At 44.0% G+C, this 27313-nt stretch overlaps 1 protein-coding gene across 1 annotated transcript in view; it reads left to right on the top strand.

The window, feature by feature from the left end:
- The first annotated feature begins 456 nt into the window (after positions 1 to 456).
- The window catches only part of LOC123757311 (Dihydrouridine synthase 3), a 37898-nt gene continuing 11041 nt past the window's right edge, over positions 457 to 27313 (top strand). Inside the window, exons 1-9 of the mRNA XM_069323565.1 lie at positions 457 to 682; positions 3414 to 3523; positions 6413 to 6641; positions 11166 to 11268; positions 17541 to 17987; positions 18724 to 18918; positions 19348 to 19464; positions 26261 to 26437; positions 26814 to 26973. Coding sequence (XP_069179666.1) covers positions 636 to 682; positions 3414 to 3523; positions 6413 to 6641; positions 11166 to 11268; positions 17541 to 17987; positions 18724 to 18918; positions 19348 to 19464; positions 26261 to 26437; positions 26814 to 26973 — 1585 coding nt within the window. The 5' untranslated portion in view covers positions 457 to 635. The remainder of the gene's footprint in view (positions 683 to 3413; positions 3524 to 6412; positions 6642 to 11165; positions 11269 to 17540; positions 17988 to 18723; positions 18919 to 19347; positions 19465 to 26260; positions 26438 to 26813; positions 26974 to 27313) is intronic.

Below are 27313 nucleotides of genomic sequence, written 5' to 3'. Positions count from 1 at the left end.
CAATGTAGGACTGAGAACAGGAGAGGCTTTCCCCCCCCCCACAGGGTTATTAACCCGTGGAACCGTCTACCCGCCGAAGCCGTATGCCAAAGCTCTGAAATTTAAAATCCAGCTTAAAAATATCACCAGGACAAATCGGAGTACTTTCAACATGCCCCAGTCTTCCTTTCCTCGTCTAGGCCACTAGACAGATAGTGGACCTCAGGTAAATTCAGGCAAATTCAGATTAAGATAGCCGCACATGGTTGTGCTCCTAAGCTAAAAGAAAAGAAGCTAAAAAAAAAAGAAGCTAAAAATTCTACTCTCATCGAAGCTGTTTATAAATTAGTTCATGTCACCTATAAATGTTTCAAATATTACAGGTAAGAATACTGCTATGTTATTTATTAATGGTATTAGTGTTAGTGTGAATGGCGAGTTGATTTAGGCTGGTGGTGGTGATGAAGGTTTAGGCTCGTGGTGGCCACAACACAGCAGCCGCCGTTGCCTGGGCCAAGAGCACGCTGGGGGGCGCATCCGATCCCACGATCGTCGTCGCCCCTAAATCAACACAACAAGAGCACGCTGGCAGTCTATATATTCTATATATTCTAAACGTATATGAGGACGCTGTTTGTATCTTCAGCACCCACACCATGAGCAACATAGACGTTACCGACGTGGTGGCGCACATCAAGCAGGAGTGAGGAACATGGCCCCTATTCTGTCTTGTGAATGGAAACGAGACGAATTTTCCTTTAGGCAAAGTTGGAGGTTGTAGCGTGCCCTGGGAGTAGGCAGTACCCTGGGGTAGGCGTGCCCTGGGGTAGGCAGTACCCTAGGGTAGGTGTGCCCTGGGAGTAGGCAGTACCCTGGGGTAGGCGTGCCCTAGGGTAGGTGTGCCCTGGGGTAGGCGTGCCCTGGGGTAGGTGTGCCCTGGGAGTAGGCAGTACCCTGGGGTAGGCATGCCCTGGGGTAGGTGTGCCCTGGGGTAGGCAGTACCCTAGAGTAGGTGTGCCTTGGGGTAGGTGTGCCCTGGGGTAGGCGTGCCCTGGGGTAGGTGTGCCCTGGGGTAGGCAGTACCCTGAGGTAGGTGTGCCCTGGGGTAGGCAGTACCGTGGGGTAGGTGTGCCCTGGGGTAGGCAGTACCCTGAGGTAGGTGTGCCCTGGGGTAGGCAGTACCCTGGGGTAGGCAGTATCCTGAGGTAGGTGTGCCCTGGGGTAGGCAGTACCCTGGGGTAGGCAGTACCCTGGGGTAGGTGTGCCCTGGGGTAGGCAGTATCCTGGGGTAGGCAGTGCCCTGGGGTAGGCAGTGCCCTGGGGTAGGCAGTACCCTGGGGTAGGCAGTACCCTGGGGTAGGCAGTACCCTGGGGTAGGCAGTACCCTGGGGTAGGCAGTACCCTGGGGTAGGCAGTACCCTGGGGTAGGCAGTACCCTGGGGTAGGCATGCCCTGGGGTAGGCAGTACCCTGGGGTAGGCAGTGGGCACTGGTATATTGAACCTGTCAGCTGCCACCACTGGACATGTCGCACTAATGTTGTTAAGTGCCATTTATATTGCTGTAAGGCAAAATGAACTATAGGAAATTGCTTCAAACTCAGAATATAACAGGTTATAATATATGCAGATACAGGTTACTGTGTACCCAAGACAGTTCAGTTGATTTTAAAACCCACCTAACCAAATGCAATTTAACTTGACCCAAATTTATACTAACATAGTCTCAGGATATGTTCACTTTTAGCACTTAATGAGCTTGTTTGGAGCACTATATGAACTGCCTCAAATCCATCCAACAAAATCAGCCCTATAAAATTGTTTTCCATTAAACAACATACAGTCCATTGTTCTGCTCTCCAAATATTCTAAACATAATGGTGTGCTCATAATATTTATAAGGCCTCCATTGTTTGTCAAAAAAAAGTGAAACTTTTCCTCGAGGTTACCTTACCTTGTGGTTACCTTGCAATTATTTTGGGGCTCAATGTGCCTGCTGCCCGGTCCTCGACCAGGCCTCCTAGTTGCTGGACTGGTCAACCAGGCTGTTGGATGTGGCTGCTCACAGCCTGTATGTAACATAATACAGTGCATCAATATTGCAAAAAAATATGTAGGACTATTATTTTTTATTTTTTACATTTCCTAAGTCATTTATGCAAACATACAATGCAAATAAACTTTATTAAAAATTGAAGTGCCTAATTTCCTTACCAAAGTACTCCATCCTATTATTCTATTTTGATTATTATTAAATCTGTTATCTTGAGGTTATCTTGAGATGATTTCGGGGCTTTAATGTCCCTGCGGCCCGGTCCTCGACCAGGCCTCCACCCCCAGGAAGCAGCCCGTGACAGCTGACTAACACCCAGGTACCTATTTTACTGCTAGGTAACAGGGGCATAGGGTGAAAGAAACTCTGCCCATTGTTTCTCGCTGGCGCCTGGGATCGAACCCAGGACCACAGGATCACAAGTCCAGCGTGCTGTCCGCTCGGCCCGGTAGGAATAACAATAAAATAATGAAGGAAACTAGGTCTTTTGGCCCATGCTGGTCAGCTCCTATTTGTACTAATATACAATGTTCATATTTGCATAATCTTCCAATACTGTCCCACAGCATATAATTTTATTACCCATGGGAGTCATATAGACCATTTAAACAATATTTTTCCATTTACATATACAGTTGAGAAATTATAGAGAAGGATGATAAGGCCAACATTTGGTATCAGACCTTTCCCATGAACACAGATTGAAGTGTTACAATCTGCAGTCGTTAAATGCGTGATATGGGGAAGGAGGGGAAGGATGTAAGCACTTGAAAATGACGGTAACTGCAGAAGGCCTATTGACCCATACAAGGCAGCTCGTATTTATATCCACCCAATCCCATTCATATACAGTATATGTCTAACCTATGCTTGAAAGAATCAAGGGATCCTACTTCTATTATGTTGACCGGACCCCACATTAGAAAGTGAAGGGGCAACGACGTTTCTATAGTTAACTTCTATCATGTTATGTGGTATTTGGTTCCACAAATCAACAACTCTATTACCAAACCAGTATTTACCCAGGTCTTTCCCAAATTTAAACTTATCCAATTTATACCCACTGTTATGTGTTCTGTCTTGTGTTGATACTTTTAATAACCTATTAATATCCCCTTTGTTATGTCCATTCATCGACTTGTACACCTCTTATCATGTCACCCTTAATTCTTCGCCTTTCTAGCGAATGTAATTTAAGCTTCGTCAATCATTCTTTATATTACTAATTTCTAATTCGGGATTAACTTTGTCATCCTATGCTGGACGCATTCTAATGAATTTATATCCATTCTATAGTACGGCGACTAAAACTGAACTGCATAATTTAAATGGGGCCTAACCAGGGCAAGATATAGTTGAATAAACATTTTATTGGTTTTGCAGATTCATCATACCTGTGGAGACACAAGCTAACAAGCAAGAAGCTGCTGAAGCCACAGCAGAGAGAGAGGACTCGACTGATGAACCTCCAAACAAGAAACAGAAGCTAACAGGTAAACAAGTTGATGGCATTGTGGTGCAGCAGGTGTGTCTGTACAGAGGGGTATGAGGGTAGACTTAACCCTTAAACTGTGCAGGCCATTTTGACATATTGTCTGTCGTGCACAAGAAAAAAAAAAATTCATTTTTTTTTTATCTTGACATAAAACTATGCATGTTTTCAAGAGACAATCTGATAAATATCTGTAGGAAGTACTGGACTCATCTGGGTTGTGGATATGTGGGCCTGTGGGCCACTGCAAGCAATAGCCTGATGAAATATGTTATTACCACAGAAGCCTGACCACCTGGCTGGGCTTTGAGAGTAGAACTCTCAAAACTGGATATAAGCAAGCAGGATTTAATTTTCCTATTGAGTCAAGAGTATGAAATAGCTAACTGAAGAAAAGTGAGATCAGATGTTTCTTGTTTTGCACTATAATACGATTGACTGATCACTCACCCCTCCCGATGTTGACTTCTGTCCATTCTATATACCCATAGGTTATGCTTTAGTAATGGAGTAATTTCTTTTTTATTCTCACTAGCTTCTATTGCCTTTTCTTTAGTAATAGATAATAGGTTATTCTAGGTCTTGTAAGATGTTAGTTCTTTATCCCTGATGTTGGGCATGATGGCACAACACTGACACTCAAGGTTTAAAAGCACCGATTCAGAAGGACCACAAGTTGCGATGAGGCCTCTGATAACTTTTGTATGCCTACTGGAAAAACAGGACCAGAATCTGGGTGCCTCAAAGAAGCATGGGGAGCATTGGGATCAGAGATCAACCTGCTACCAAGGTGAACTACACATAAAGTTTAAAGTGTTGCCAAACAAGCCAGTGCTCATAGAGAAATAAATAAAAAAACATGCATAGCTAGTGAGGGAGCTGCACAAAAATTGGTGTTTCATTACATTTAGCACTATTTATTTGTTGGACCACTCGCTGGTTTTCCTTAGCTACTTCGCAAGAGCACTCTATAGAGGATAGTCTTTTTGAAAGGGAAATGTTAGAAAATATGTACAGTGGCACCTCGACTTACAATTGCCCCTACTTATGATAATTTCGAGTTACGATGTAAATTTGATCGAAAAATGCGACTCGACATCCGATGGTGTCGTCGACTTTCGATATTTGTTGGTACACGTTCGGGTCGACTGAGCGCGTGGTTCCTGGTCACGAGGTCCGACCTGCCTCAGTTTACTACAGCTGCCCGCTTAGTGACGATCGCGCCTATAAGAAATTCCGCGTTTGTGATGATTTTTTGCATTTTGAACATTAAAGTAATTATTATATATCACGCCATGAGTCCCAGGAAAGTCAGTGATAAGGCTCAACATATGAAAACCCATGTAAGGATGACCATAGAGCAGAAACAGGAGTACAGAATGTCTCTTCCTCAACAATTAAGAAAATGTGTGCAGCATGGGAAGAATTGCAAACCTTTGCTGAAACGACTCGCCCAAATCAAGCTGCAGTAGGCCGTTGCCTTAACCTATTCAATGACACTGTGATGCATCATTACAGACAAATGCTAAAACGGAGGGAAAAACAAATGTCTTGACAAATTTGTAGTGAGACAAACAAGCACTGAACCACAACCAGGTCCTAGTGGTATGCAGGCAAAACGTGCCAGGGAGTGTATACTAGAAAGATCGTCACTGCCTGATGTTATAATGGAAGGGGACTCCCCTTCCAAACAGTAACAACTCTCCTCCTCCCCCTCATCACCATCTTCCATACACCATCAAGAGCCCTCCATAAAGGTAAGATCAACTTAGGTACTGTATTGTAGTTAGAAAAAAACATTGTATTCAGTATAAAATGTATTTGTATGTTAATATTTTAGTAGGCGGGGATCGGATTAATTCAATTCTCTTTATTTCTTATGGGAAAAATCGCTTCGACTTACGATATTTCGAGTTACGATCCGTCTCTGGGAACGGATTAGCATCGTAAGTCGAGGCCCCATTGTATACAGTACAGAAGGGCCATGGTGAGGACATCCTAAAGGCAGCAATCAGCCAGCACCAATTGGACTCTCAGAAAGCCCTAGTCATGATACTAGCAGTATTGAAAAAATGTTAGCTAATAAAGTTACAATAGCAGGATACTTAGACAAATTATGAGTATGGGGATAAACATTAGGCCGAGTGAACAAAGTGAAACCAGATTCCCTAAAAACACATCAACAAAATAGCTGCCAAATAACTTTCAGATCTAAAAAAAAACCAGGGCTAAGACTGGCGGTGTTAAATATGCCAAGACAAGAAGCTAGAAAGAAAGAGACAGTATGATCCGCACATACAAAAATAGTGACAGGAACTGACACGGTTGACAATAGGAGGAAGTTTTGAAACATGTAATTTCAAGAATGGTAGGCATATATTCACACTAAGGAAACAAAAGTGCAGAAAAAATATGAGAATTCTCTTTTGCAAACAAAATTGTAGTTGGTTGGAACAAGATGCCAAAAACATAAGTACAGTAGTTTCAAAGCATAAAAACAAAGCAAAGTTTTATACCCCAATCGAGAGAGCGTCGGCCTCACACACGTGGGGTTCATGGTTCAAGACCCATACAGCCCAGGTGAATGGAATAATTTCAAATCATTGTATGACAGATATAGAAAAGACAGGATGACACGAACAATTACCAAAGTGGAGTTACAGGACGAGAGCTGTACAAGTATTAATGGTTGTTGTTGGGTTTAAATAGAAGCTAACTTGCATAGGCCAATAGGCCTTCTTTAGTTTGTGTTCTTATATTATGTATACTCTAATTTATATGTAAAGTGTTTTATTATCATTGTACTATTGTTGCTTTACCTGTTACAAAAATTGCTGTATTTTAATGACCTATGATTTCTTTCTTTCAAAATATAACTTTTTTCTTTTAGGTACACACAAAAAACGCCCCAAGTTGATAAAGGCACCCAAGAGTAGCAAGTTGTGTAGGTCTGTGTGGTGTTTACGTGTGGGTGAAGATGTTAGTGGCAAGTGCACGTTTCCAAAATGTGACTTCATGCATGATGTGGCTGCATTCTTGAGTACCAAACCTGAAGATCTGGGATCAGTGTGTCACAACTTCCGGACATATGGCATGTGTCATTATGGTTTCACATGCAGGTAGGCAACGGGTAAACAATTGACATTTTGCTAGGGAAGTGATTTTTGTGAATTACTGTACAGTATATACCACTTTATTAAACTAGCAAGGAATGTTTAAAAGAAGTAAGAAAAGTAAAACTACTGTAAGCTAACAAATAATATGATGTGCTACTTTCTCAGTAGTTAGTCAGTTACTATACTATCAGCCAGGGTCTGCCCAGAACTCTACATAAATACCAGTCCCTCTGTGATTTTCTCTCCACTGTGGCAAGTGCATTTTACAATACTCTTGCCATGTGATAAGGAATAGAATCTATAGAAGATTATTCTCAATCCTCCATCAGAGCAACTATGCTATGAAAGAAAATAGGAGAAACAAACCAATTCAAATGATATTGAGGTTGCCAAGACATAAAATAGTATGTTTTAAACTACTGTAACTACTGTATTAGTCTTCACCTGACCACCAGCAGGTGATAACCCGAATTCCACAAGGCTATCAGGAAGCCGGCAACCTTACTCAACCTGGCCAATCATACAAGCTTGGGAAGGTGTGGGAAGGGAGATGTGCCAACCTAGTTGCTGCTCCGAGGGTACAATCACTAACTACCCTATTTCTGAACTAGCTTCCTTGGTTGCTCATCAAGACACTCCACAGAGCAAACTCCAGTTCATGCACATAAACAGGATCTCATGTGAATTAGCATGAAAATGAAGAGTGCAGAAGGACCAGAGAAACTAATGAGCAGATGTGGAAGATCCAGGGACTGGAATAGGCATTAGTGTTGGTGGGTGAGAGGAAGTCCAGAGCTACGGAGCACTTGAGGGCAAGGAAGATGAGGCAGTGAGCGACTAGCCAGCACTCGGTTCAACCTCCTAGTTCTCTATGCTCGAATCTCTTGGCAACCCATGGATAAAAAAAGTGGTGATGGCTGTAAACTTGCGTATATAGTATGTCCAAGAATAGAGGTAAAGCAGAAACATCTTCACCAAATCGGAGAGACGAGCCTTAGTATATGGAGGCAACGGCAGGTATTAAGAAAGAAGGCTACAGACTGAGAAACCAGAGACCCACATAAATAGCATTGCAATGATGCCATTGGACTGAATTGATGATAGAACTCTAGATAAATAGGTCAGGCCTGTGCCACAATAGGGCCTTTCACACGAAACCATGTTGAAAGTCCTGCATCAGGCCATATGGTAGTGTCAGTTACTTCCGTATAATAATTCACAGCAAGAAATCTGTCTCCTCCTTGAATATTGGGACCACATCAGCCTTCCTCCAAGTAGTAGTGACAGTAATCACATGTTGATTGATTTATTGAGTATTCATATTAGTGGTTCATAGAGCTCTGCTTCTCTCTGCACTTGTTCAAAACGTCTGAACACCTCATCTGTGTCTGGTGATTTATTTAGTTTTAATTTTCTAATTTGTTTAATCATGTTGACTATTAATGTGAATGTATGATACAGTAATTAATTTTTGTCACCATCTTTATATTGTTTTCATGTTGGGAAGGCTGGCTAAGCTTTCATTGGTAGACATGTAGGCAAATTCATTATTTAGCATATTGTTAATTTCTGTCTCATCATTTATCAGCCGGCCTGCATTTGTCTTTAGATGCCCTCTTTTTCTACCACTTAGTCTGGTAAATCTGGAAAAAAGCCTTCGGGATTTGACTTTGCATTTCATCCCTTTTGCCTTTTTTTTATTTTCCATTTAAAATGTTTCCTTTTTATTTTTCTCTCAAATTTATTAGGTAGGGGTCTCTAATTTTGTTTATCCTTTATATTGTACATACCCTATAAAATATAAAAGTTGGTGATGACCAGACCACACACTAGAAATTGAAGAGACGACGACGTTTCGGTCCGTCCTGGACCATTCTCAAGTCGATTGTGATGAGGACAGGTAGGGACAGGAATTAAATAGGCAAGAGAGAGCTGAGGAGGAAAGTCAGGTGTAGGGGATAGTAGTAATGAGAACTGCAGCAGGCCTATTGGCCCATACGAGGCAGCTCCTATTATAACCACCGAAGGAGATGGTAATAGGAATAAGAAGAGGATAGCAAGGGAGCGTAGAAGACAATGAACAGAAAAAGGGAGAAGAGAGAAAGAAAGGGAAAGAGAAAGAAAGAAATGGAAGGGGGAAAGCTTATGTTAAGTCACGTTTGTTAGAAAGATTAGAGCATTTGAGTATATACTGTGAAAGGGAAGAGTCCACAGCAACAAAGCCAGGACTCAAGTTCATGTTGGGTACATTGTTAATAAGAGCCGATTCTACAAGACGGCGTCTGTGTAGAGTAGAGGCAGGAAAGATTATTTTGGAGGAAGACCAATCAATGGGATGATTAGAATCCCTCACATGGCAGAAGAGAGCATTGTTAGTGTCTGCAGACTTAACACTTCTCTTGTGTTCTTTAAGTCTGTCATTCAGTGTACGGCTAGTTTCGCCAAAGTATTGGAGAGGACAAGATGAACAGGAAATAAAGTAGACACCAGCAGCATTAGAAGCAGGAGGAGCAGTGTGAACTAGATTGCTACGAAGTGTGTTAGTTTGTCGAAAGGCGAGTTTAATGTCAAGAGGACGAAAGGTATTGGTAAAAGTTTTGAGTTCAGATATGAAGGGAAGGCATAGTACAGTGCTACTAGTGTTGGAAGCAGGTTTAGGATGAAAGAAATTTCGTTTAGCTTGAGAGTGGGCACAGTTGATGAAATGCAAAGGATAACCAAGGCGAGAGAATGATTTGTAGATAAAGGTAAAGGATCTTGGTTGTTTATAATTCTCAGGTCAGACAAAGCAAACAGGGCCTTTTGTTGGTAAAGGTAAAGGATCTTGGTTGTTTATAATTCTCAGGTCAGACAAAGCAAAATACCAACTTTATAAATGTTGGTATTTTACTCTGTTAACCATTTGGGATCACTATTATCCAAATGAAAGTCTGTTAGGGATATTGTTTCCCTGTTCCATTTTAAGTGTGGATAAAATGTTGTATTCTTCATCTATTATGGTGAGATTAACCAAGGTCCATTCCTCTCTAGAGGAGTGAACCTCATCTGACCCAGCTAGTCTACTGGAGTTGGATCAGTTCTTAGTTGGCCACAGTATGTCTTCTGGAAATTTGGGACCCGAAGTTATAACTAGTGTTCTTTCACACAGTCTCAAAGCTTGTACCATTACCATTGTACCATTAAAACAATTCCTTTCAAGTTGGTAATTTACCTTAATTTATCATGGCAACCACTCACCACTAACACTGAATCTTGACAAAATTCCACATAGGATAGGAATTGCTTACCTTTTCCTAATCATATCTAGCGCTAACTTGAATCTATTTAATAATTTCTTACTTCGTCTCCTCCAACATTATCCTGTGCTCATCCTGTCAACTATCTCGGTTATCCCAGCCCCAGGAAAACACACCTTCATCCTCTTACATGTATGTGAACCCCTTCAACAAAAGGCCCTGTTTGCTTTGTCTGACCTGAGAATTATAAACAACCAAGATTTTTGTACTTTGTTGAGATGTTTCATTGCCCTACCTGGATTATACCTGGAAGGGTTTTGGGAGTTTGTCTATTTCTCAAGCCCAATCCAGTGTCAGGCCTAATTTTTTAGAGCTTGGTCTAACAGGCTGTTGCTTGAGGTCGGCCTTCAGGCCCTCATATCCACTACAACCTGGTTGATATAGTATTTCTTGCAGAAAACAGTCCAGTTTGTTCTTGAAGTCCACTTTTGTTTCAGGAATATTTCATATATTTGCTGGGTGGATATTCAACAGCTTTGGACCTCTTATGTTTATGCAGTGATCTCTGATTATGCCTTCTTCCATATTGTTGACTCCAGTATGTTGCTATTTTACTGTGCATATTTGGGACTCGGCCATCTAGTATTTCCCTACCTGGATTGTGCCTGGATGGGGTTCTTGGAGTTGTTCTACTCCCTAAGCCCGGCTTGAGGCCAGGCTTGACTTGTGAGAGCTTGGTCCTACAGGCTGTTGCATGGAGCGGCCCACAGGCCCACATATCCACCACAGCCTGGTTAGTCCGGCACTTCTTGAAGAAAACTATCTAGTTTTCTTTTGAAGGTGTCTGTTTGTTTTTCTGTTGGATCCCTACTTAGATTTTACTCTGCAGCACAAAGAACTGGTTGGGAGGCCTCCACTGTTTACTTTCTTATGGTTGTTCCACCATCCATATATAGGATTCATTCTACTACTTCTTGTACCTACTAGCTATCCCGTTTAACCTCCATGACATTGTTTTGCCCCTGTCTTGTAGTTTTCTGCACTGATGTCTACTCTTTCTTACAATGTTCCCTGCCATCTATCAGCCGATGTACTGCATTCCTCTCTCTGTTGATTTTGACCATGAGTGACAAGCCAAGTTGGAACAGTGCCTGGGAGAAAGTCATGGGGTAGGCCATTACTGTTCATGGGCCCCCATTAATCCTATGACAAGAGAACACTGGGAAATTTGTCTATCCACTTCACTCACTAGCTCATGTCATACCTCATAATGCTTTTAATTATATTGCAGATATGGTAGGGATCACATTGAAGATTTGGGTAATAAAGTCAACAAGGAAATCTGGGCTAAGTATGAGAAGAGCCCAACAGTCAGCAATGTATTGCAGAAGGAGGTGTGTATTTGAGTTTTTATTTGAAGTAGTTTTCTGTGAAGAGCTCCTCCGGCTCCCCGGAGCTATACCGAGCTGATGTGTATATATATTAGACCGTGTCAACAGTCAATCGCTGGAGTTCTAGACCTACTGGGGACCACAAGCCAGAACCTGGCCTCCTCAGAGAGGCACGAGGAGCAATGGCCTATAGACACTCCCCCATGTGGTTGGAAGCAGTCTATGTCTGCTTTCTATCAGGTCATGCACCCAGAAAGTTAGGAATCCCAAAACAAACTACAGCTGGTTAAAAATTGCAAACCGAAAGCCGAACGAGCAGGCAGAACTCCCCAATCAGAAAACAAGCAAACAAGCATGACATCACAGCTGCCGTGTCGGCTACCCAATCCTCAGTTCTGAGAATGTATTGGGTGAGGGTCAATCGACTGGCTCCAATCCTTGAGCAGTGCTGTGCCTTGTGGTGGTGTACGAGCCAGGAGTAATTCCAGAAGTACTGGGGCTGCATGCACCTAGGGTCACCTTCCCTAGGTGCCCTGTAAGTACTGCCCTTGTGGTTTAGGGTTATCTTCCATAAGTCGTTCGGGGACTACCTCCGCAGGGTTCTTTTGCTGCTCAGTGATTGCCCACCCTTGGGGTCAGCTGGGGTTGTTCCTGCCTCTGTTTGCCCTTGGGTAGGAGGTAGTATCGTCGCTGGCTGGGGCGCGAGGTAGTGTGCAGCTGTCTGATATACGCATAGCGGCTGGTTCTGTTACCTTGGAGACGTTGTGCTTTTGTGGGTTTTTTTCTTTTCTTTTTTGTTTTGACTGCCTTGTGTGGCTATAGGTCCACTTGTATTTTTGGTGGCCCTTCTCTAGGCCCCCCTGTGATTGTACTCGTCGTAGGGGGTTCAGCTTTTAGTATGATTGCTTTGTAACTGGAATAACCAGTTATCAGTACCTTGCCTGGGCTTCCCTTAGCAGTCAGCCTAAGGACCTGGAAATTCCCATTGAGGCTCATTTGTCTGGTGGAGGAGTCCTCTGAGTCCCACTCACCTCATGCGAGTTTGAAGGTTGCTCTGTCCCTTTGTCTCGGGGTGACATTCACCGTCTTTGTCTGCCATGTTGCCTCTTGGGTCATCTTAAGAGGTTATCTTGAGATGACTTTGGGGCTTAGCATCCCCGCGGCCCGGTCCTCGACCAGGCCTCCTGTTTGTTACACATCCCCCAGGAAGCAGCCTGTAGCATCTAACTCCCAGGTACTTTACTGCTAGGTGAACAGGTGCATCAGGGTGAAAGAAACTTTGTCCCGTTTGTCTCCGCCTGCACCAGGTATCGAACCCGGAACCTCAGGACTATGAATCCTAAGTACTGTCCACCCAGCTGTCAGGCGCCTGACAGCTGGGTGACACCTGGGTGACACCTTTAACCCAGAGTCTTGTGAGTGGTGTTCCATGTGTGTACTCCAGTTCACCCAGTCCGATAATACTGTTGATTGGGCGCAGGCAGCATCTGCATTTCATGCATGGTTTAGGTGAGAGGAAGTCTCACCTAAACCTTAGGTTGCTGCAACACTCTAGGTTAATTGCATTTCTGGATGCCCGTGGCTGCCCTGCTTTGGTTATAAGGACCCGGACTTGGGGGTGTTAGTCGCATTGACTCTGGTTTCGTCCGCACCCTCTTGTCCTTCCCCTGCTGTGGTTCATCCTTCTCCCCCCTCCTGCTCCCGGCTCCAAACGTCTGAGGGTTTCGGAGTCAAGGCAGGGTCTTCTTAGTGGTGAGACTTGGGCAGCTTCAGGGACTGCCCCTTCAGGATCGGAGGAGGAGGCATTCGAGCCTGCTCCTCCTGGCTTTTGAGTCGCGCCAGCGGGTTTCTTCATCCCTGAGCCTGAGGATGGCTCAGCCCCGAGTCCTGATGTGGAGGATCACGGGGCTGGGGAGGAGTTGGGGGGGGGGGCATAGGCCCCGTTTGACTCTGCTTGGGGTGTTGGTGCTCTCAGCAGCACGGGGCTGCTTGTTACAGGGGGAGGGTTTTTTCTATTCCCCCCTCCCTGTACGAGTTTGATGTGGGTTCGACTCCTCCCGGGTTCGGTTCTGGGTTACCTTGGGTTTCTCGGTTCCCTCCTTCCGGAGGTTTTCGGCTTCCCGCATCCCGCCGAGGGGGGTGTGGGAGGCCCTTGCGGCTTACCTCCAGCAAGACCTGGATTACACCTCGATAATGGATCCTTCTTCTTTTAAGTTTGGCTCTCCTTTTCCTTGCTGGGTGCATTATGAGGTGCCGGAGTCTTCATGGCTGGCATACTGCCCTTTCTCTTCGTTGGGGGTTTGGCATGCATTCTGTCGGACCTGCATGCTTGAATGGCAAGAGTTGATTACAGTCGTTCAGGTTTACATGGGGGCGAGTTTAAGCACTTCAATGTGTGCTTGTGCGCCCCCATATTTTCTCGTGATATCGGCCAGGTGCAACTTCACGTGTAGGTTAACTCCCTTTCAGCATCCCTGGTGGTTGTGGATTTGCGCGCCCGTGGGCATTTGGCTTCGGTCTTGTGTTTCTTTTTCCTACTGGAGCTGTCTTTGGTCTGGCTCGAGGAGGATATGGAGGAGCTGGGTTCTGGGCTGGTGTCCTGGGTGTTTACCTCAGCAGCTTGGGCGTCGACTCCCTTGATGAAGTTGAATGCGCCGATTCTGAGGGAGGCGGTGTTTCTGTTCTTTGCTTCTCGCCTCACGTGGACTTTGCCTTCTGGACCTCCAGGACGCATGTTGGTATGTCCCGATTCATCCGAGGTTCATCCCACTTTATGACAGATTTAAGGAACACAAAAGAAGTGTAAAGTCTGCAGACACAAACAATGCTCTCTTCTGTCATGTTAGGGATTCTTATCATCCTATTGATTGGTCTTCCTCCAAAATAATCTTTCCTGCATCTACTCTACACAGACATTGTCCTGTCGAATCGGCCCTGATACACAACATACCCAACATGAACCTTAATCCTAGCTGTTGACTCTTCCCATTCACAGTACAGTACTGTATATACTCAAATGTTCTAAACTTTCTAACAAACGTGACCTAACATAAGCCTACCATTCCTTTTATCTTTCCTTTTCTTTCTCTTGTTTTCACTTACGCTCCCTTTCTTATTCCTATTATTACATCCTTTATTACACCTTACCTTCCGTACCTTTGGCCTTGCTCTCTTCTTCCTCTTAAGATTTCCATCTCACCTCTCTCTCTTGCCTATTTATTGCCCTTGCTTCCTTCGCCTCATCATAATCGACTTTATAATGGTTCAGGACGGACCGAAATGTCGTCGTCTCTTCATTTTCTAGTGTGTGGTTTCGTCAACTTAATATACAGTGGTACCTCGGTTTAAGAGTTTAATCCGTTCCTGGAGACAGCTCGTATTCCGAAAACTCGTATTCCGAAGCTAATTTCCTCATAAGAAATAATGGGAAATGAATTAATCCGTTCCTGATTACCCCAAAAACCCCACATCAAACTAAATTTTATACCTAATTCATCTAAATAAACCTACAAAACTATGTTCAAGTTATTACTTACCCTTGTTGTTGAATGCTGTAGGCGTATGGAAGATGGTGAGGAGGGGGGAGGAGGAGAGGTGTTACTGTTTGGAAGGAGAGTCCCCCTTCCATTATCACATCAGGCAGTGAGGACCTTTCTGGTGTGCACTACCTGGCACGTTTTGCCTAAGTACCACTAGGTCCTGGTTGTGGCTCACTGCTCGATTTTCTCACAACAAATCTGTCCATGGAAGCTTTTTTTTCCCTTCTTCGCAAGCTGTCTCTGTAGTAAGGCCTCACATTGTCATTGAAAAGATTAAGGCAACGGCCTACTACAGCTTTCTCTGGGTGAGTCTTTTCAATAAAAGTTTGAATCTCTTCCCACATCTGACACACCTTAATTTCTCCAGAAGGGACATTCGCTACTGCCTCATCCTCCTCCACTGGAGAATCATCAGCTGCGTCGTCTTGCTGTTCCTTTTGAAGGGCTTGGAGTTGACCAGACCACACACTAGAAATTGAAGGGACGACGATGTTTCGGTCCGTCCTGGACCATTCTCAAGTCGATTGAGAACTTGGTCAACATACTTCAGCCACGTTATTGTGACTCATCGCCTGCATACGGCTTGGAGTTCTTCGGTGGTCAGTTCTTCGTTGTGTTCTTCCACCACCTCCTCCACATCATCACCATCCAATTCCAAGCCCATTTGTCGGCCCAGAGTAACAATTTCCTCAACAATAGGCGCATCATTTACAGGCTCAAACCCTTCAAAGTCTAGTTCTTTCACACATTTAGGCCACAATTTTCTCCAGCCAGAAATCAGGGTTCTTTGAGTCACTTCTTGCCAGGCTTTGTCAACGAGTTTTAAAGAACTACAAATGTTAAAATGGTGTTTCCAGAACTCTTTGAGGGTGAGGTTTGTGGTTTCAGTCACTTCAAAACACTTCTGGAAAAGTGCCCTTTCATACAGTTTCTTAAAATTTGCTATGATTTTCTGGTCCATAGGCTGAATTAGAGGAGTGGTGTTAGGAGGAAGGAACTTTATTGTGAGAAATTTACTGTATCTGTGCATCAATTCATCTTCCAATCCTGGAGGATGAGCAGGAGCATTGTCGAGGAGAAGCACGGCCTTGAGTGGCAAATGTTTCTCCTGCAGATATTTTTCTATGGCAGGGCACAGCACTTCATTCACCCACTCTGAAAAAATAAGCCTAGTCACCCTTGCTTTTTTATTAGACTTCCACATCACACACATTTGGGTTTTCTGCACTTTATACTGTTTGAAAACCCTTGGATTTTCAGAATGATACACTAGCAAGAATTTAATTTTTAAATCGCCACTTGCATTTGAACACGGCACAAGCGTAAACCTATCTTTCATAGGCTTGTGTCCGGGCAAGGATATTTCCTCCTTGGTAATGTATGTCCTCTTAGGCAATCTTTTCCAAAACAGTCCTGTTTCATCACAATTAAACACTTGTTGCGGTAGGTATCCCTCAGCCTCTGCAAACTCTTTAAATTCTTCAATAAATCGTTCAGCGGCTGGTTTGTCTGAGTTGGCTGCCTCCCCATGCCTCACAACACTATGGATACCACTTCTTTTTCTAATTTTTTCAAACCATCCCCCTGCTTGCCTTAAACTCTTTTGTATCTGCATCACTCGTTCCAGGGGTTTTCTTTACAAGGTCTTCGTGCAGTACCCTGGCTTTCTCACAAATGATGGCCTCCGAAACACTATCACCCTTTAACTCCTTGTCGTGTATCCAAATTAATAACAACTTTTCCACTTCAAGTATTTGTGGTCTTTGTTTCGTGATTGTTCTTACGCCTTTTGCCACTTTAGCACTCATAATCTCATTTTTCTTCTTAAGTATAGTGCATATTGTTGATGTGGCTTTGTTGTACTGCCTACAAATTTCAACAACACGAGTACCATTTTCATGCTTCCGAATGATCTGTTGTTTTTCCTCTACTGTCATCCTCACATGAGCTTTCTTGCCTTGATCCTTACCACTGGCTTTCTTGGGACCCATGGCGAGATATATAATAACAACTTTTATGGTCAAATGACCAAAAATCCAACAAAACACTGAAAATCCGGGTGAAGAATTGACGTGGGATAGTCACTGGGCACGAGGCACTGGTAAACTGAGGGGTGAGGGGCGACGATCGCCGTACCACCACGCGCTAGGTCGGCCTGTACGCGTATCAACAAACTCGTGTTCCGAGGTAACCCGAGGTTACGTCAAGCCATCGTCTCACATTCAGACTCTGAGTGTGAGATGATGGCTTGATCTGGGAATGCCATGTGCATGCTGCATGCTAGGCTGAATGTGTTATCTTGAGGTTATCTTGAGATGATTTCGGGGCTTTAGTGTCCCCGCGGCCCGGTCCTCGACCAGGCCTCCACCCCCAGGAAGCAGCCCGGTCCTCGACCAGGCCTCCACCCCCAGGAAGCAGCCCGTGACAGCTGACTAACACCCAGGTACCTATTCACTGCTAGGTAACAGGGGCATTCAGGGTGAAAGAAACTTTGCCCATTTGTTTCTGCCTCGTGCGGGAATCAAACCCGCGCCACAGAATTAAGAGTCCTGCGCGCTATCCACCAGGCTACGAGGCCCCTTATTACATGAGGCCCCCGTGTGCATTAACAATTATTATTGATTTATATAATACAGTAATATTCTTTATGTAATACTGCACATTTTGATGTACAATGACTAACGTTTTAAGAAGCTGTTTAAATTAACATTTGTAACAATGGTTGCTTAATTACAGGTCCAGCAAGAATTACGAAAGCGGCAGTATGATTTCACAAAAGCATTACAGGCTCATCGGAAAGCACAGTCAGAAGTGGCCAAGAATAATACCACAGACAAGAACAAAATTCTAGACAAAATGCCAGACGAAACTCCGATAGAAAAAAGTGGTGCTACAACAGAGGACCAAGGTGGTGACGAGCAGAGTTTATTAAATGGTTCTCAAGAAAATGCAGACAAGTCGGAAAAAGAGACTGTGCTGCTTGAGGTCCATAAAAATGGCTCGGATAGTGAAAAGGTGGAAAACAATACGTTTGACGGTGAAGTACCCCAGAGGGACGAGGGTACTGTGAAGCACAACACTCAAGCTGCAGAAAAGGAAGCAACGCATGCAAGAGATAATAATTTTCTCGGACCAGCTCCTGAAGAAGATCTAATTAAACTCAATGCTAGAGAAAAAAAGAAGGTATGTTAATTTAATTTCTTGCCAAGCAAGCATAAATAATTTTTTCATTATATGATAGTTCAAAACTAAAATTTAAGGAACTGATGCTATCCACTAAATATTTTATTCATAAAAAATACTGTATACTTAATGTACTCTAGTGTCATTACAGTGATGCTAAAATTTCAGAAAAATGCTTGCTTAATAACCATTCTATTAGTGTCTTCCTGATGAAACTCTTGAGCACTGTGTAGGCAGATCTTTATCAAGGAACCAGGCAAAGATCACTTTGGCCAACCACCCCCATCACTTCAGATGATTGCTTAACCAGTTTGCATTTCCTTGTCATTGCAAATCATCTGACAGAGGATGCAAGTAATGTTTGTTTTCTTTTTGTGGCTCGATAGGGCAAACATTTTCAAGCATTCATTTATTTTTATTTATGCCCTTTAGTACTTATCTCTACTCTAGAGCATTCATTCCCAAACATTTTGACACAAAATTCATAATTATAACACACAATAACTTGAAGTGTATAAACATTTTATGCATTGCTGAGTGGGTCCCTGACATGACCAGACCAGTATTGCACCAGGTGTGTGGCGAGGGGGGGGGGGGAATATTCATAGAGCACTGGACGATGATAATTTTCTGGATATAAATATTTATTTGTACAGATTGCAGAGGAGAATTAATCTTATGCTGAAATAGTACAGTATTATGTTTATTACTAAGTTTCTAATTTCTACATATTCAGATTGAGTGGAGAGGCAAGACCTACTTGGCTCCTCTCACCACACTGGGAAACCTGCCGTTTCGTCGCATCTGCAAGCAATATGGTGTGGACATAACATGTGGGGAAATGGCACTTGCCTCGTGTCTTCTGCAGGGGTCTCCTAGTGAGTGGGCCCTGGTCAAGCGCCATGAATCTGAAGATCTTTTTGGGGTCCAGGTATTTAATTATTTTTGCAAATTTAAATTAAGAATTATTTTTGTAAAGATAGCATCATGATATAAAGGTATAAATGGTACATGAAAGTACAGTATAATCATTCAACAAAGTAGTTTCTCAAGTTTAGTTAAGCTCTCAGCTCAGAAGGATCCATAGTATTGTACATGTATTAAAATGTGCAAAAACTTAGGTGTCTGAATATGTTTAAAGGGAGGAATATTAGCTCTTTTTCATTGAGTGTAAGGTATTAAAAATGTCAATATTTCTTGTTATTAATGTGAACTTGGGGAATGAAATCAAAGTATGTCTCTTGATAAAACAAAATGTTTGAACTGTTGGTGGTTCATGACCTAGAGCATTTAATGAAATATTCAAATGAAGTTTTTAAATTTGTGGCATTTTGTACAAATGATTTATATTTGGCTGTAGGTGTGTGGAAGCAATGCAGAAACCATGATTAAATGTGCCCAGCTTTTGGATGAAAATACTGATGTGAACTTCATGGATATCAACATGGGCTGTCCTATTGATCTCATCTATAAACAGGTGTGTTACATATAAACAAGGTTGTGTGGTGTGCCTACTGAATGGATGGTTGTATGTCAAATTCTTCGTGATGCTAGTTCGGTATTCCTCCAAGGAACACCTTATAAATTTCACCGAAATAATTTCTGTGTCCTTACATTTGGCTGCTTGAAATAAGATCCCACTGTATCCTTAAACATTATCATGCAGTCAGGCTACATTCAGAAAGACATCAGAGAAGTCACTGGGGAAATAAATAAATTAATTTAGCCAGAAGGCATGGCAGGATGTGCAGAATACCCCCCCTCCCCCCATTGAAGGGCAGATAGGTATACAATAGGTACTCTGAGAGAGAACTCTATCAACATCAGAGGCCGAGACTGTTCAACACGCTTCCACTACACATAAGGGGCATAACTGGCCCACCTCTCACAGTGTTCAAGAGAGAGAGAACTTTATAAACACCTTCAAGTCCAATAGCCTGGTTGACCAGTCCAGCAACAAGGAGGCCTGGTTGACGACCGGGCCGCAGTGACGCTAAGCCCTGAAATCATCGCAAGGTAACTGCAAGGTAGCCCAGAAATGACCAGCAGGGTTTAATTCAGACAAATTCCAAGCCCTTCCTAACTTTCACTTGGCAGCATTGGGCATCCAAGGGGAGGTCCTTGGAGCGTACCTCTGGCAGGACCTGGTTTCTTCTTGGTGTTGGATCCGGATCTGAGTTCAGTTTCTCTTACCCTGCTCGAGGGCATTTCATGGTTCCGGTGCCTTCCTGGCTGACAGCCTGCCTCGTTGACTGGTTGGTGTAGGCTTCCTCCTGGGGTTTGCTTGTCTGCTGGCCAGGGATCTGGTTCTTTCCCAGCTGGCTGGGTTCGGGTTCCTGGTGACTTTGCGGAAGTCCCAGTTGGTTCTGTCCCTGGTTCGGCCTTGGCTGGGCCCCGTGTGGGATTCTCGGATGGCGTCTGTCTCTCTCCCTCCTGCGGCTTTACTTCAGCTGCAGTCCCGCTTTCAGCTGTTTTTGAGGTGGACCCGGGTCATGCGGCAGTTGCTAGAGCAGCTGTGCGGGAGCCTGAGCTTTGCCTTGCTGGTTTTCCTGTGGGGCAGGGTTTGGTTTCGATGGCTGTTCTGGCACCTTCGGGTCAGCCCCTTTCGTCGCTCTCGCTGGGTTCGACCCCGGGGTCCTTGCATTGGTTGCTGCGTCTCCAGCTTCCTCTTCGGTGTGTTTCAGGGTTCAGTGCCATGGTGCATTCCCTTGCCCTCCTTCGATGTGTTTCCGAACGCCTTGTCCCTCGGCTGGGGCTTTGTGACCAGTGCTCACCAGGCTTGCCAAGGGCGTTGCGCTCCTTCTTCTGTTGGGCTCACAGCATGGTGAGAGTGTTTGTGGCTGTGCGGCAGGCGCTGTGGGGGTTTGGATCCCTCGGGGATCTGTGATCCAGCTCCATTTGGACTGTGCCCCAGTGGTTTATTGTCTCAACCGGGAAGGGATGGGGGGAATCTCTGCAGTCTGTGGCTCTTTGGGGCTAATCGCTTCGAGTGGCTTTTCTGCTGAGATCTCGGTGTGTGGCTCTCTGTGCTGTTAACTTTCACGGAGTGTCCGCTGTCATAGCAGACAGCCTGTCGCACTTCCTTCCTCTTTCGTTGGAGTGGACAGTTGATGACGCCTCCTTACCTTTCGCTCTGCTGGACGTTTGGGTGCCCGGAGGTGGACCCTTCGCGTTGGTGTGGTCTCGGTGTCTCCCTTTATACGTGGCGCCTTCCCTGTCTGTGAGGCTCTTGCGGTTGATGCTTTTTGGCAGGATTGGATGAGGTGGCTATTAATGTACCTTTATACCCTGGTCCAACTGTTGCTTCGGGTGTTTGCTCGGCTCAGATCTAATCGGGGGCGTGTGCTTCTCCTGGCCCCATGGTGGCTGGCCCAGCCTTGGTTTCAGGCTGCTTGCTCGGTGTGCGAACCCGCAAGTTTTTCGGCGACTTCGCCTCCTTCAGTGGGTCGGGCTGGTGAGGTACCTAGCTGGTTTGCCCTACTCTTCTGCTGTTCGCATCTGATCGTTTTGACGCAGGTGTTTCGCCTTTTATATGGTGATCAGGTGGCTTCTTTGATGGTGTCCCACCTGCAGTCTTCCTCTCAGCGACAGTATGACTTTCGGTGATCATTCCGTCATTTCTTTTCCCCTCATAGGGTTCCGTCGGTGTCTGTTCCGGTTGTTTTGTCCTTTCTTGTTTTTTTTTTCAGGACCTTCATTTCAAGCCAAATACTATCACTACTTCTTGTGTGGCGTTGGTGGAGCCACTCCAGCTTGGGTTCAGGGTGGATGTCGCTTCTGCTCCATTCCGTAAGCTCTCTCATGCGTCTGTCTCTGGCTTTGTGTGCCTTGGACCATCTGTCACGGCCTGGAGTCTCGTCTTCGCCTTGAGACCTGCGGTGCTACCGCCTTCCGGGTTAATCCCCTCTTTTTACGTATCTGTAGGTAGTTAGCTTGAGGGAGCCAACGGGGCTCCCCCTCAGAAAACCAGCGTTGAATGTATTGAAACGCCATTTTCTGGGTTAGCCCCAGGAGGCTCCCTGACACCCTCCCTCCCCCATCAGTCGGTGGTTTTTTCATTATTCCATGAACTGGAGGTGTGAGCTGCTGGCTTGCCTGAGTGGGCTCCCCTCTCCCAAGGGAGGGGGAAGGGAACTAATAAGCAGGCACGCTAGTTGGATGAAGATTTGCTTTTTTTTGGAGGGGGGGGGGGAGCTCTTTGGCTCTGTTTGAAAGTAGGTTTGAATTTTTCCCGGTAGAGGGTCTGTAGTGGTTCGCCTACCTTTCTGGGTGCCTTCCCCAGTCGATGGCAGACATGACATACTCGAAATATAGAGTGCTCATATGGCCATTGCTTCCTGCGCCTCTCTGAGGGGGGCCAGGTTCTGGCTCGTGGTTCCCATTAGGCAACAGAACTCCCGTAACTGATGTCCCCAAACTAATATAGCACATATCAGTCTGGATAGCGTCAGGGAACCTCCGAGGCTCACCCAGAAAATGGCATTTCAATACATTCAACGCTGGTTTTTTCTGTGCAGATATCTGTGGCAATGTGTAGATTTTAAATTTTTACTGAGAACCTTTGTGGGTATACAATGTACCAATACAATTACAAGGTTTTTGAATTATAGCCCATTTTATATATCATACATTGCCAATAGTGTATCAGGGATTAATGTTATTGTTATGGGAGTCTAGTTATCTTTTTAAATTATTTGTGTAATATTATGTATGTGTTGAAAGTCAATTGGCTGTTGTGAGAAATATCGGGTTTAGTCAAGTAACTAGTTCGTTACGTCTAGAAGGATTGCAAGTACTTTGCCATACTCAGTCAAGTAGAAAATTTTCATTCAAAGTTAATTAAGGAAATTTATTTAATTTCTTTTTTTTTAGGTTAGTTTCAGCTTCCGTTTGAGCTTGAACGAGCTTCATGCCTTGCTTCAGCATCAGGGTTTTATTGCATTTGGTAGGGGCTGTATCTATACGCACCTACATTCCAACCCAGGTTTCCTTGAAAAGAATGAGACTTCATCTTTTTGCAGGAGACCTCCTTTTGTCATTCAGGCTTCTTCGTCGTGTCCTGTAAAGAGAATTGAGCTTGGGGCTCCTTGTGATGCAACCGCACCTTTGCTGTGAAGTACAGTACCTTCCCAAGCTCCCCTGCTTAGGCCGTCAGTGTGTGGCCCTTGGCAGATTCTCCTCCCACTGAACCTTATCAGTTGTGGTGGCAGTGCTGGTGCCTGCACCTTCCATTTCATCTTGGCAGGACAGCATTCCTCCTCTCAGTAACATGCTGGCAAATACTCTGCAACACAGGTGAGTATTTCTCCCAGTTTATTTTCTTCGTCCATTTTATCCTTTCAGTGCTGAATTTAACCCCTTTTCCACTTTTACTCTTAAAAACTTCTATAGTTTTCCACTATAAAACTTCTCTGTACACTGAGAGATACACAATCAACTCTTGACTTTGGAAATTGGAAAGAAAATGTGCTGGTGCATTGTGTCAAGTGATTGCAATAGCACAAAATACGGTTTCTTTCATGCCACTGTCAACTTCTCTGGCATATATATGTTATTCTAATTACCATTTTTATACTGTTTATTCAGGTTTCTATTAAATTATGGTGTCTTGAGCATCATAACATAATATTTACATTTGATTTATATACTTTTATGCATACTGGCATAAATTTACGAACTATATCATATTGTTGTTCTGTCGATCCTTTTTTTTTCTGAGCAAGGCCCCCTTCAAATGTTGCCCTGAACCCCCTGAGGCATAGTAATAATCCTGCATCATCACTAGTACTCCTTGCTTGAGTAACTTTGAACCACAGAGACAAGTAACCTTTGGAATTGTTTTGTTCCATAATTCAGGGCAAGTAGCAAAGTGAAGATCTTATCCTAATCCGCCCCAAGGAAAAACTTCTCGGGCACCAAAGAGCACATCGGAAAACGTAACTCTCACTCTGAACAATGATCGAGGTTTCTAAAATAGCCAGTAACTGTTCTGAAACTGCATTACTAGCAACTACTCTTATGTCAGTCATCACCAGGTGGCAGCACTAGCTAATACAACTAGATTGTGGAAAGTGGATGGATGTCAGGCCTTATGTATAGCATCCATCTCACAAAGTGTGCTGCTCTACAGAAATTGATGAGTATGTACTCATGAGTATCGAAATGACGAGTATGTAAAGCGGGAATGGCTACTCTATTCACCATCCCAAGGTCTGCGCTGCTTTGCACTGCTTTGTATGTCATCTATTGTCCAAGAAAAGTTTTTCCTTTGTTTCATTGGGAGATGTACAGCCAAAGAGTTCCAGTACATTATTTAAGGGAGAAGGATAATGCAAGAGTTCTGAAATAATATATATAGCCCCTCTCTGAGCAGTCATTCATCTGCTCTTGTGCCCCCCCGCTTTCTTCCTCTATCTCCTGTGTACAAAGTTCATTTTTGTATCTGCTGGTATACTGGCTGAGACTGGTCAATGGCCCGGGGTTGGGCGTGGCAGTGTTGACCTGGTGACTCCAGCTGGTAGTTAGTGACCTGGTGGCTCCAGCTGGTAGTTAGTGACCTGGTGGCTCCAGCTGGTAGTTAGGGACCTGGTGGCTCCAGCTGGTAGTTAGTGACCTGGTGACTCCAGCTGGTAGTTAGTGACCTGGTGACTCCAGCTGGTAGTTAGTGACCTGGTGGCTCCAGCTGGTAGTTAGTGACCTGGTGACTCCAGCTGGTAGTTAGTGACCTGGTGACTCCAGCTGGTAGTTAGTGACCTGGTGGCTCCAGCTGGTAGTTAGTGACCTGGTGACTCCAGCTGGTAGTTAGTGACCTGGTGACTCCAGCTGGTAGTTAGTGACCTGGTGACTCCAGCTGGTAGTTAGTGACCTGGTGGCTCCAGCTGGTAGTTAGTGACCTGGTGGCTCCAGCTGGTAGTTAGTGACCTGGTGACTCCAGCTGGTAGTTAGTGACCTGGTGACTCCAGCTGGTAGTTAATGACCTGGTGACTCCAGCTGGTAGTTAGTGACCTGGTGACTCCAGCTGGTAGTTAGTGACCTGGTGACTCCAGCTGGTAGTTAGTGACCTGGTGACTCCAGCTGGTAGTTAGTGACCTGGTGACTCCAGCTGGTAGTTAGTGACCTGGTGGCTCCAGCTGGTAGTTAGTGACCTGGTGGCTCCAGCTGGTAGTTAGTGACCTGGTGACTCCAGCTGGTAGTTAGTGACCTGGTGACTCCAGCTGGTAGTTAATGACCTGGTGACTCCAGCTGGTAGTTAGTGACCTGGTGACTCCAGCTGGTAGTTAGTGACCTGGTGACTCCAGCTGGTAGTTAGTGACCTGGTGACTCCAGCTGGTAGTTAGTGGTACTCTTCACTTGGTGGACAATAGTGTTGTTAAGCCAGGATTCAGTAGGGCTGACAATGTTTATGTTCAGTATTGATATTTAATGATAGTTCTGGGGCTGGATTTATTTATTTCTCCAGTGACTTTTCTTCAACACACTGACTGTAGAGTCATGCTTGAAAATTCCCTACAGAGCTATGTTGTATAGCCTCTTCCTAACAACATGGCCATGTGTCCAAGGACAGTGGGATCTTACCCGAGGGAGCAGCCGTGTTGTATATAGCCTCTTCCTAACAACATGGCCATGTGTCCAAGGACAGTGGGATCTTACCTGAGGGAGCAGCCGTGTTGTATATAGCCTCTTCCTGACAACATGGCCATGTGTCCAAGGACAATGGGATCTTACCCGAGGGAGCAGCCGTGTTGTATATAGCCTCTTCCTAACAACATGGCCATGTGTCCAAGGACAGTGGGATCTTAACCGAGGGAGCAGCCGTGTTGTATATAGCCTTTTCCTGACAACATGGCCATGAGCAGCCGTGTTGTATATATATAATCTGGGAAGCTTTGTTATGATAATGAATGAATGCATTAATCACTGAATATCAGTATAACTTAAACTTTGCTGAAGAATTACTGTATATTATTTGTTTGGAAACTATTGAAAAAACTTTGTTATAATAAGCTGAATGTGTTAAATGTTTTTACATATTATATTTTACATATTATTATTTTTACTTGTTATCACAAGTTGAGCCTGGCCCCCAGACCAGGCTCAGGGAGTAGAAGAACTCCCAGAACCCTCTCCAGGTATATTGTGGACTTTCTTACTGTATTCTTGTAACTGTATACATGAAAGGTGTACAGTGAAATGGTTAAAAAGAATTTGACTTATGCACTCATTTATTAATGCATGAAATATGAATACAATGTGAGAGGGGTTTGTATTGTCAGGGTGGTGGTAGTGCACTGATGCGACGTCACGGCTGCCTGGAGCACATGGTACGAGGTATGACGAGGGTTCTCTCCAAACCCCTCACACTGAAGATGAGAACAGCTATTTATCGTGATACTCAAGTTGCTCATAAAATTATTGAGAAAGCCAAGCTGTGGGATGTATCCATGGTTACGGTGAGTTTTGTCCTGTAGTCCTGTTTCTTGTGCAGACGTTATGACAATGCAAAGTGAATATAGTAATCCATAGTATAAATTAACATAAGCCTTGACTTCTAAAGTCCATATATTAATTCCTGTCTTTGAAACAATTTTGACTATTTGCATTATATGTAAATATAGTGTTGATAAGTCATTTCATGACCAGTATTAGTAAGGGAAGTTGTTATTTTACTGAGCTGTTGTCTTTTAAAATAGGAATAAGTGTGTGGTATTAGTTATAAGTGCTACACTTTTTCTATTGTTCATTTTTAGAGTGCTGTATTAGAAAACCAAATTTGTCATGCAAAATAATTAATTCCTCAAGTTTATAAAAATGGATTTGTAATTTCAGCTTCATGGACGTTCAAAAGAACAGCGATACCTGAAAGTTGCTGACTGGGATTACATCACTGAGTGTGCTGAAGTGGCAGACCCCATGCCATTATTTGGAAATGGGGATGTCCTCAGCTTTGAAGATTATAACTATCATCGGGAACATTCAAAAGTAGCAGGTAAAGTCATTTTATTTACAATATACAGTACTGTATATGTATTTATAATCATGGTCCCCAAAGTATCAGTACAGTGCTTTGAAGGTTGGTGAACTTAAGTGTATGGATTAGTTTTAACACCTTCGGACTCTTTAACGCCGCTGGCGTCAACCGTTTTTCTCTCGAGTCCAATCCGGTGATGCAAGCGGTGTCCACATTTTAAAATATTTGTTAAAAATTTTAATTTTATCCGATCAATCTGGGAGTGGTTTTAGAATGAGCGCATTTAGAGTACGCACAATTTGATACTCAAATGAAAGATGTAACACGAAAATTGATGTCGGAACACTGGAAAGATTAT

The sequence above is a fragment of the Procambarus clarkii genome, chromosome 13, assembly GCF_040958095.1.
Source record: "Procambarus clarkii isolate CNS0578487 chromosome 13, FALCON_Pclarkii_2.0, whole genome shotgun sequence".
NCBI classification, from domain to species: domain Eukaryota; kingdom Metazoa; phylum Arthropoda; class Malacostraca; order Decapoda; family Cambaridae; genus Procambarus; species Procambarus clarkii.
This window is presented reverse-complemented; position numbering and strand designations above follow the sequence as displayed.